Below are 10502 nucleotides of genomic sequence, written 5' to 3'. Positions count from 1 at the left end.
ATACAGACTAACACGGCTGTTACTCTGAAACCTCTCCATACAGACTATACAATCCCACCCCCACCCCCTATACAGACACCTCTGATTCATCATCCGGGCACCTGGCTTCTTACACTGGTGCCCATCACCATTGCAGCTGGGTTTCTGAGGCTGTGTGTAGGGCCATGTGAACAGACTGCAGGCAACAAGTGACCTGGCCAAGGCCAGACTGGAACTCCTCCCCTTGCTCTCAAGGGTGCAACTGGCCTCCTTTGACAGACCCTTGTGTCTGCCTAATGGTGTTAGCCAAGATTTTCACACATCCGGGCCATGTGATGCTGTCATCATGTTTGTTCTTGCAGAAGCTGCTGTGGCAGTGTGTGATAAGAAGCAGCTTTGCCCTTTATTGGTGGTTTTAGAAAAAGAACTCAAGGCTCCCCAACCTCAGGGGAGGGGCTGCCCGGGTCCTTTCCCTCACCAGGGAAATGCAGCCACCTCTGGGGTGGAGCACGACAGCTGCACAACAAGACTGCCCCGCAGTTTGGGACAGGAAGTGAAGTAGAAGCCTGTATGCAGCTGAAACCAAAGAGAGGGGGCTGAGTTAGAGCCAGGACATCTGCCCGGGTGGAAAGGTCTTGGATACTTCACTGCCTTTAAGGGGTCACGGCATGGATCAGCCACCCCTGTCTACCCTCCTACTGCTTCTCACCCCCGGGGAGGGGGGCAGCATCTGGCTCCCCCAGGGATGCACCACAGGGGTGGGGAGGTTGCGTCCCCTTGAGAGGCCGGAGCCATTGGCACCATGGGGATTGAGTTGCAGTTTGGGGAGACTGGGGGCTGATGCTGCTTGGGCAGCATAAAAGGGGTGGAAATGCCCCCTACGAGTCACCTCCCAGCCCAGTGTGGAGTGGACATACAGGCCTGCACCCAGCTCCTGGTGCGGGAGGCAGAGGGGTGCACGGCCAGCACGCACGGTGCCCAGTCTCTGCTCCCCCGGGGCCCGGGGGGAAGCAGAGGGTCAGAGCAGCATTGAGTCTGCGGGGTGGGGAGTGCCAAGGTGGCTTGAACCCATCTTGTGCCAGCCCCAAGGAGCAGCATCACTGGGACCAGCCTGCCTGTGGGCCTCGAGGGATTGCCCCTAGCAGCTGGGCTGGTCGCTCGCAGAGCGCAGGGAGAGCACGCCAGGACGTGGGGCCCACCGCGGAGCAGGAAGGGGTGGGGCCTGCCCTGCGGGTGGACTCGGCGCACAGGCCCGCTCCGCTCCAGGCGCACGGTTCTCCTGGTGCAGGATGACAGGTCGCTGCCTCTGTCTTGGCCTGACAACACTGGCTCTGCTCCGCTGCCTGCCTCTGGGTAAGCTGCGAGGTCTCCGGTCCACTGGCAGGGGGCTGGCCGGAGCTCAGGCCGCAAGGCTGGGGAATTTGAAGATGAGCGGTTGAGCGTGGGTTCAGCCTTCTCTTCCCAACTTGCCCGTCGTGCCGCGGTGCCACACGCCAGAGCCGCTGAACCTGCCTGGCAGGTGCCAGCTTGTGCCTTTAGCTCTGGAGCCGGGGCGGGGTAATTTGGAGAGGGGCACCGGGACCTGGCTGGAACCGCAATGTTCTCACAGCTCGCACTGTGCACAGACGGGGTGAGGCGAGCCCTGACGGGTGCCTCCCACAGAGCAGGGGCTCCGAAGGGCTAGACCGAGCGCCCCACGGGCTGCGGCTGATGCTGCAGGGGAGGGAGCATCATGGCCGGCCCCCGGCTTTGAAACACAAACCCTGAGAGTAGCAGAGACGCTCCCAGGCTGGCAAAAGCGTTTGGCAGAATGGCTCTGTGCTGGCTGCGGGCCCCTCCCAAGCACTAGTGATGGCTGGAGGTTGTGATTCTCTGCACTGGGGAGATTGATGGAGCATATTCCGGTAGCACCCACCAGCCCTGGCTGGAATCGGGGCCCTGTTGTGCCGGGCACAGCGCAGAAGCAGTGTGAGAACCAGTCCAACTGCAACAAGCTCCCAGAGACTGAAGGAGGAAAACAACCCCATAAAGGGGAAATTACTTCTCCTAGGTCAGGCTTAAGGCAGGAAACAGAACCTCCTGCTCAGCACTCTGCCAGCTGGTATGCTGCCCCGTGGGCTTCCAGCCCCCGTTCCTAACCCGAGCCCGGGGGAGGCTAAAAAGTTAATATTTTCAGACCCGTAGGTAAGACCCAGATCTGATTGGTGGGTTACAGCCGAGCCACAACCCTTAGTTTTGACTCGTTATTTGTAATGATTTTATTCTTGGTTTCTTTGTAACGTCACCACCAACCCCCCCAATTTACAAAGAAAGGCCGAGCCGTCCCTGGGATGCGACTGGCAATTTTCTGCTGGGTCTTGCGTCACGCTGAGTGAATCAAGTTTAAACAGCTTGGGGGGAGGTCCATTGGCGTGGAAATGCCAAGTCTGCATATTGGTGTGGGATGTCTGTAGCATCTCTCGCTGGGCAACAGGGGCAGTGTAGACCTCAGAAGTGGGCTGAGCATCAAAGGACAATTTTAAACTATGTGCCAGACAAAAAGGGACTTTGGGGATAAGAAAAATTCAGTGGGTTTCCCACAAAATAGCTGGGGATGGGTGGGAAGCAAATTCCCACCTGCAGACCCAACTTTCAGAGGCTACGTCCTGAGCAAAGAATCACTGTCCGGCTGACTAGCTGTTCCCAGACTCTGAAGACCAAAGACCCGAGCAGTGTACAGGGGAGATTGACCTGTCACTCGGGTGCTTGTTGTTCTGAGTGCGGGGTGGGGTTTGCAGGACTGCATGGGGTGGTCTCCAGGACGCTTGTGCCGGTCCTTTCGTTTCTCTGTGTCTTCTCTGTAGCGCTTTCACCTGCAGAATAGCAGCGCTAGGAAGGGCCGGGGGAGTAGCTTGTATTTGGGGCCAAGACGCCTATGACAGGTTCCCCCTGGGGTGCTACCTGGAACTGGGGTACCACTGAGCCCCCCTGACCCACCAGCCTGGCCTCCCTTTACACTGTACTGCTGTGACTAGCCTGCCAAGCCCTCTCCCAGGCTCCAGCCTGCACTTTACCAGCACACATACAAGTAGGGACACACCCAGCTGCAGTTACCCCAGAGTGTAAACCCAAAATGATATTGTCTTGCACTGCACAGAGAAATGTACAGTGCAAGCTCATGAAATTTGCCCCCTCCCTCAATGTGGAGAGGAAATACACAACAGCTTTCTGCCCCGAGTTATTACACCCACACACTGGTTTTAGACAAAACAAAAATAAGTTTATTCAATACAAAAGATAGATTTTAAGTGATTGTAAGTGAAAGCAAATAGAGCAAAACAAATTACTTAGTAAATAAACAAAACTGCAAACTGAGCTTAACACACTCGATAGGATATTAATGAGCAAATTCTCACCTGAGTGATAAACAGGCTGGCAGATTCTTAAGGCACAAGCTGCCTTGGCTTTCTCAGGTTTTCACACACAGGCTAGAAATCCCTTTAACCTGGGACCATCATTCCCCCCCGTTCAGTCTTTATTCATCAGGTGTTTCCAGGTGTGGTGTTGTAGGGAGAGTGAGGTCCCCCCATGATGTCATTTCCCCCTGTCACGGAGCCCCAAGGCGATGCTCTGGAACTGCTCCCTACGAAGCCAGGCAGGACTCTGGGGAGTCTCCTCTCTGGGAGCAGCCTGTCTGCAGGACACACAGCTCACCCGGCTTCCACCTTCCTGGGTCTGACCTCGAAGCATTCAGACTCCTCTGCCCATCCGTGCGCTTCGCCCAGTGAGTCCGCCCAGGCGGGGTCCTGGGGAAGCCAGAGGGTCCTGCCCCCCAACTTCGCAGTCAGACGGGACTCTCAGCCAGCCAGTAACACAGAGGTTTATTAGACCACAGGAACATGGTCTAAAACAAAGCTTGTAGGTACAGAGAACAGGACCCCTCAGCTGGGTTAATTTGGGGGGTGGGCAGTGAGCCAGACAACCACGTCTGCACTTCACTCCATGTCCCCAGCCAGCCCCCAACTGACTCCCCATCCAGCCCCCACTCCTCTGGGCTTTGTCCCTTTCCCGGGCCAGGAGGTCACCTGCTTCCTTTGTTCTCCAACCCTTTAGCTCTCACCTTGCAGGGGGGAGGGCCCAGGCCATCAGTTGCCAGGAAACAGGGTGTCAGCCATCCTCTGTGTCCAGACCCCTGCACACACCTGCCCTCTAGGGCTCTGTGACGATCATACACCCTTATCCCACCACCTAGATACTTAAGAACTGCATAGGGGAAACTGAGGCACCCCCACACTATTCGGATCTGATGCCCGAGGAGCCGGGACCCGAGTGCAGTGCCCTTGCTGGACCACAGGGCGGGGGGGGGCAAACACAGGTGAAGTTGCCCTGAACTGTGACCAACACTTTGCCGGGCATGTTGCCCCCTTGTGCATCCCTGAGGCGGGCTCCTGGGGATAAAACAGCCCAGGGCCCAGCTAATTAACGGCTGTATCACAAGGTGGGAGGAGGGGGGTGAAGGCTGCCAAGGCACCCCTAGATCTGGTATTTCCTCACGCTCTGGGGCTACATGCAGCTGTCACCCCACCCCCAACCCCCAACCAGCCCTGCAGCTGGAGCCGCAGGCCGATGCCCCAGAGGGAGGCCTGGGCTGTGGGGCCAGCTGCTGAGCCTGGGAGGTCCATGGGGGGAGCCTGGTCTGGCCCATGTGGTGTCCCCAGAGGGCTGCTGTGGCCACGTGGGCTGGGGGGAGCCTGCCTGATTCTTGCCCTGCTCCCCAGTGTACCTGGACCCATGCGGCCTGAGCATCGTGCCCAAGGAGCCGGCGGTGGCGTTCCGGGGCCACGTGGTTCTGAACTGCAGCAGCACCTGTTCCACTCTCGCCCACCTGGGCTGGGAGACGTCGGTGCCGAAGGTGACAAACGAGGGACCCGGCTGGGCGTCTCTGCACATCTCCAGCCTCGCGGTGTGGGACCTGGAGCCCCAGTGCTACGTCACCTCCACGAACATCATCGAAAAAGCCAGGCTCCACGTGTACCGTACGCTGAGGGTTAACCGCGCGCTCACTCGCCCCCCCAGCGCCGCCCCTTCCCGGTGGGGTGTGCCCAGTGCTGCGGACGGGATACGGGGCATGGGGAGGGGAAGGACTTTTCCAAGAACTAGAAGTCAGTGCAAAGAGTAAAACCCAGGAGTCTGGATTCCCAGCACTCTGCTCCCAGCACCGGCTCCCCCCACAGCTGGGAATGGAACCCAGGAGTCCTGCCTCCCAGCTCCCTCTGCTCTAACCACCAGCCCCCACAGTCCCCTCCCACCCCTGGCAATGGAACCCAGGAGTCCTGCCTCCCAGCTCCCTCTGCTCTAACCACCAGCCCCCACAGTCCCCTCCCACCCCTGGCAATGGAACCCAGGAGTCCTGCCTCCCAGCTCCCTCTGCTCTAACCACCAGCCCCCACAGTCCCCTCCCACCCCTGGCAATGGAACCCAGGAGTCCTGCCTCCCAGCTCCCTCTGCTCTAACCACCAGCCCCCACAGTCCCCTCCCACCCCTGGGAATGGAACCCAGGAGTCCTGGCTCCCCGGACACCAAGCACAGTCTTTACAAGAAGGCAGAGCCCCTGGCCTGTTATATGCAGGGAGAAGCTTCAGTAAGGTCAATTCCCCTCTGTTTCCCCCTCCCCCCTGCACAGGATTCTCACACCCCGAGATCCACCTGGGAGCTGAGATGGTGGCTGGTCGCCAGGAGCGAATCACCTGCAACGTCTCCAGCCTTGTGTCCGGCTCCAGCCCCTCCGACATCAACGTCACCCTGAGCAGCGGGGGCAGCACCCTCAGCGAGAGCCGCGGCAGCCCAGCCGTGGGGTACAGCTTCGTGGCACAGCCCACGCAGCACGGGCAGGAAATCGTGTGCCAGGCCTGGCTCCGCGTGGGCCCCCAGGTGCTGAATGACAGCACCAGGGCCACCCTGCAGGTCTGGGGTGAGGAGCTGTTCGGTTACTGCAAGTGGGGATCAGTGCGCTAAGTCCTTAGCGTGCAGCTTCCTGACCATAAGAACTTCAGAGCGGCCAGACTGGGTCAGAGCAAAGGTCCCTCCAGCCCAGTGTCCTGTCTGCCGGCAGCGGCCAGTGTTAGGGGCCCCGGAGGGCATGACGAGAACAGGGAATCTCCCAGTGATCCATCCCCCGTCGCCCATTCCCAGCTTCTGGCAAACAGGGGCTAGGGACACCGTCCCTGCCCATCCTGGCTCACAGCCATTGATGGACCTATCATCCAGGAACTTATCTCATTCTTTTTTGAGCCCTGTTATAGTCTTGGCCTTCACAACATCCTCTGGCAAGGAGTTCCACAGGTTGACTGTGCGTTGTGTGAAGAAATACTTCCTTTTGTTTGTTTTAAAGCTGCTGCCTGTTAATTTCATTGGGTGACCCCTAGTTCTTGTGTTATGAAGAGTAAATAACACTCCCTCATTTACTTTCTCCACACCAGGCATGAGTTTACAGACCTCTGTCATATTCCCCCTTAGTCGTCTCTTTTCCAAGCTGAAAATTCCCAGTCTTATTAATGTCTCCTCATACAGAAGCCGTTCCATCCCCCTCATCATTTCTTTGTCCTTTTCTGAACCTTTTCCAATTCCATTAGCTCTCTTTTGCGATGGCGTGACCACGTCTGCACGCAGGATTCAAGGATGAATACTGGATTTGTACCATGGATTTCTATAGAGGCAATGTGACATTTTCTGTCTTATGATCGCTCCCTTTCTGAATGATTCCCCACATTCTGTTCGCTTTTTTGACGACTGCTACCCACTGAGCGGATGTTTTCGGAGAACTCTCCACTGTGTCTCCCAGATCCCTCTCTTGAGTGTTTACAGCTAATTTAGACCCCATCATTTTAGAGGTATAGTTGGGATTATGTTTTCCAATGTGCATTACTGTGCACTTATCAACACTGAATTTCATCTGTCCTTTTGTTGCCCAGTCACCCAGTTTTGCGAAATCCTTTTGTAGCTCTTCACTGTCTGCCTGGGACTTAACTCTCTTGAGTAGTTTTGTATCATCTGCAAATTTTGCCACCTCACTGTTTACCCCTTTTTCCAGATCATTTATGATTATGTTGAATAGAGCTGGGCCCAGTACAGACGCCTGGGGGACACCGCTATTTACCTCTCTCCATTCGGAAAACTAACCATTGATTCCTACCCGTTGTTTCCTGTCTTTTAACCAGTTACTGTTCCATGAGAGAATCTTCCCTCTTATCTCGTGACAGCTTACTTTGCTTATGAGCCTTTGGTGAGGGACCTTGTCAAAGGCTTTCTGAAAATCTAAGTACACTGTATCCACTGGATCCCCCTTGTCCACATGTTTGTTGACCCCCTCAAAGAATTCTAGTAGATTGGTGAGGCGTGATTTCCCTCCACAAAACCATGTTGACTCTTCCCCAACAAATTATGTTGATTTATGTGTCTGACAATTTTGTTCTTTATTATCGTTTCAACCAGTTTGCCCGGTACTGAAGTCAGGCTTACCGGCCTGTAATTGCCAGGGTCTCCTCTGGAGCCCTTTTTAAAAATTGTCATCACATTAGCTCCCCTCCAGCCATTCGGTACAGAAGCTGATTTAAATGATCGGTTACAGATCACAGTTAGCAGTTCTGCAATTTCACATTTGAGTTCCCTCAGAACTCTTGAGTGAATCCCATCTGGTCCTGGTGACTTGTTACTGTTTAATTTATCAGTTTGTTCCAAAACCACCTCCTAATGACGCCTCAATCTGGGACAGTTCCTCAGATTTGTCACCTAAAAAGAATGGCTCAGGTTTAGGAATCTCCCTCACATCCTCGGCCGTGAAGACCGATGCAAAGAATTCATTTAGTTTCTTTGCAAGAACCTTATTGTCCTTGAGTGCTCCTTTAGCATCTCGATCATCCAGCGGACCCACTGGTTGTTAGCAGGCTTCCTGCTTCTGATCTACTTAAATTTTTTTTGCTATTTCTTTTTGAGTCTTTCTGTGACCATGGAAATAAGAAACAAAATTACTTCCCACAGCCAGGGATAGAACCCAGGAGTCCTGGCTCCCAAGACCTGCCTATAGCTACTAGACCCCCCTCCCTTTGCAGCAGCCCCAGCAGGGTTCCCTTTTCTGATCCCAGCCCGAGCTGGGACTCTGACCCTGGAGCCCCGACTCCCAGCACTGCTCCCACAGTAGCGCCGGGACAGTGATACCCATCGCCCCCTTGGCAGGGCAGCCAGGAGAAAACCGGGGCAAGCCTGATGGTGTGGGGCACATGGGTGGGAGGTGGGGATCAGCCCCCCCCAGGCCTACTCCCAACCGGCCCATCCTTGCTGACCCCTGCCCTCCCCCTGCCCTCCCAGCCCTGCCCCACAGCGTGAAGATCTCCGTGGAGCAGCTGGAGTTCGGCGTCGGCGCTAACTTCACGGTGCGGTGCAGTGCTGAGGGGAACCCCCTGCCCGAGCTGCTCTGGGATCTGCCCTCCAACGCCAGCGTGGAGCTGTCTGACCGCCGCCGGACAGTGACGGTGCACTCGGCCCAGCGCGCCCACAGCGGGACCTACCAGTGCCTGGCACAGAACAGATACGGGGCCAGCTCAGGGCACGTGAACATCAGCATAGGTGCGGGCAGTGGTGTCCTATTGGCTTTCCCTGGCCATTCCTCCTTCCCGGCCGCGTGAAGGGCTGAGCAGGGGGTGCGGAAGCTGCACCAGACCCCTGGGGGCCAGGGCTCCTTCCTTCCCCTCTGCGGAGGGGCTCCGTGCCAGCCCCCAGAGCCGGGCCCAAGGCTGGGAGCACTGTCCCAGCTTGGGACCCGGAGCCACAGGCTCCAGGCCTGCCTCGGTCACTGGCTCCCTCGTGACGTGTCTGTGGGTCCTGGCGGTGGCTATTCCTTGGGCCGGGGGGTGGTCTCTGTCTGGGGCAGGGTCCCCAGCCCTGCCGGCTTGGTCTGACCCCCTTCTTGTCAGGGCAGACAGCAAGGACTGGCTGGGGGCCACCGAGACAGGGCTACCGTGTCCCGCAGTGCCCCGGGAGGGGCGGCTGGGGACGGCAGGCAGGGAGGCTCCCAGGCCCTGTGTGTGCTGGGGGGCAGCTCAGGGGCACCCAGGCCCTGTGCGGGGGGAGGCAGCTCAGGGACACCTGTGCCCTGTGGGGGGGGGGACAAAGGGGCACCCAGGCTCTGTGGGGCTGGGGTAAGGGGCACCCGGGCTCTGGGGGGGAGGGAAGGGGAGAGGGAGGCAAGCTGGGGCTCCCCCCTGACTCCTGTTTCTCCTGCCTACAGTTGAGCAAAGGCACGGGATCATGATAGTCGTAGCGGTGCTGGGGGTGATTTCGGTTCTCGGCGGCGCAGGCCTGTGGCTTGTGAGAAGACGCTTCATGAAGTCGTAGCTGCGGCCCGGGGCAGCTGCGGTCCAGGGCTGCCCCCGCCAGCCCACGGTGGGGAGGGCGACTCAGGGCAGGGGGAAGCGCTGGGCAGTGATGGGCCTGAAGCTTTGGGTGAGGAGAAGGAGGAGCCCAGAGGTGTGTGAGCCTGTGACGAAGTGGGACTGTTCTTAATGTTTCCTCCGAATATTGTGGGGGTGCCTCAGTTTCCCCTGTGCAGTTCTTAAGTCTCTAGGGGGTGGGGTAAGGGTGTATGATCCTTGCAGAGCCCTAGAGGGCAGGTGTGTGCAGGGGTCTGGACACAGAGAATGGCCAACACCCTGTTTCCTGGCCACTGATGGCCTGGGCCCTTCCCCCCTGCAAGGTGAGAGCTAAAGGGTTGGAGAACAAAGGGATCAGGTGCCCTCCTGGCCCAGGAAAGGGACAAAGCCCAGAGGAGGAGGGGCTGGAGGGAGTTTCAGTTTGGGGCTGGCTGGGGACATGGAGTGAAGGGCAGACGTGGTTGTCTGGCTCACTGCCCCCCAAAATGGATCCAGCTGAGGGGTCCTGTTCTCTGCACCTACAAGCTCTGGTTTAGATCCTGTTCGTGTCGTCTAATAAACCTTCTGTTTTACTGGCTGGCTGAGAGTCACGTCTGACTGGGGAGTTGGGGGGCAGGACCCTCTGGCTTCCCCAGGACCCCGCCTGGGCGGACTCGCTGTGGGAAGCGCACGGAGGGGCAGAGGAGGCTGAATGGTCCGAGGTCAGACCCAGGAAGGTGGAGCCGGGTGAGCTGTGTGTCCTGCAGACAGGCTGCTCCCAGAGAGGAGACAGCCCCAGAGTCCTGCCTGGCTTCATGGGGAGCAGTTCCAGAGCATCGCCCAGGGACTCCGTGACAGAGCCCGAAGCCCTCACCGCGGGGGACTGGTTCTGGGGGCCAGTGGGGTCACGGCCCTTTCCCTGATGTGCCCCGGCTGGTGGGCTGGGACCGAGCAGAGGAGCCAAGCCGGGCCGCAGCTCTCCAGGGTGTCTCGCCCCGGTGCCCGTGTGCACGCGTGTCTGGCACAACAGGGCGTGTGCGAATTTCAAAATTTCACCCATTCCAAAAATCTGATTTTTTTAATTTGAAATTGTTCCATTTTGAGCCCTGCTGAAGAAACACTTGGAAATTTCAGTTCTTT

The 10502-nt window shown here is 57.6% G+C and overlaps 1 protein-coding gene across 1 annotated transcript; it reads left to right on the top strand.

The window, feature by feature from the left end:
- The first annotated feature begins 1203 nt into the window (after positions 1-1203).
- Positions 1204-9938, top strand: LOC311510677 (vascular cell adhesion protein 1-like). Its single transcript, XM_084610545.1, has 5 exons — positions 1204-1332; positions 4737-4994; positions 5642-5929; positions 8323-8580; positions 9242-9938. Exons 1-5 carry the CDS (start codon positions 1269-1271, stop codon positions 9346-9348), a joined length of 975 nt encoding a protein of 324 aa, XP_084466671.1. The 5' UTR covers positions 1204-1268; the 3' UTR covers positions 9349-9938.
- The last annotated feature ends 564 nt before the right edge of the window (positions 9939-10502 follow it).

This window comes from Lepidochelys olivacea (genome assembly GCF_965140295.1).
Source record: "Lepidochelys olivacea isolate rLepOli2 genome assembly, chromosome: 20".
NCBI classification, from domain to species: Eukaryota; Metazoa; Chordata; order Testudines; family Cheloniidae; genus Lepidochelys; species Lepidochelys olivacea.
The sequence above is the reverse complement of the archived record's forward strand: the minus strand, read 5'-3'. Positions and strand labels throughout refer to the sequence as shown.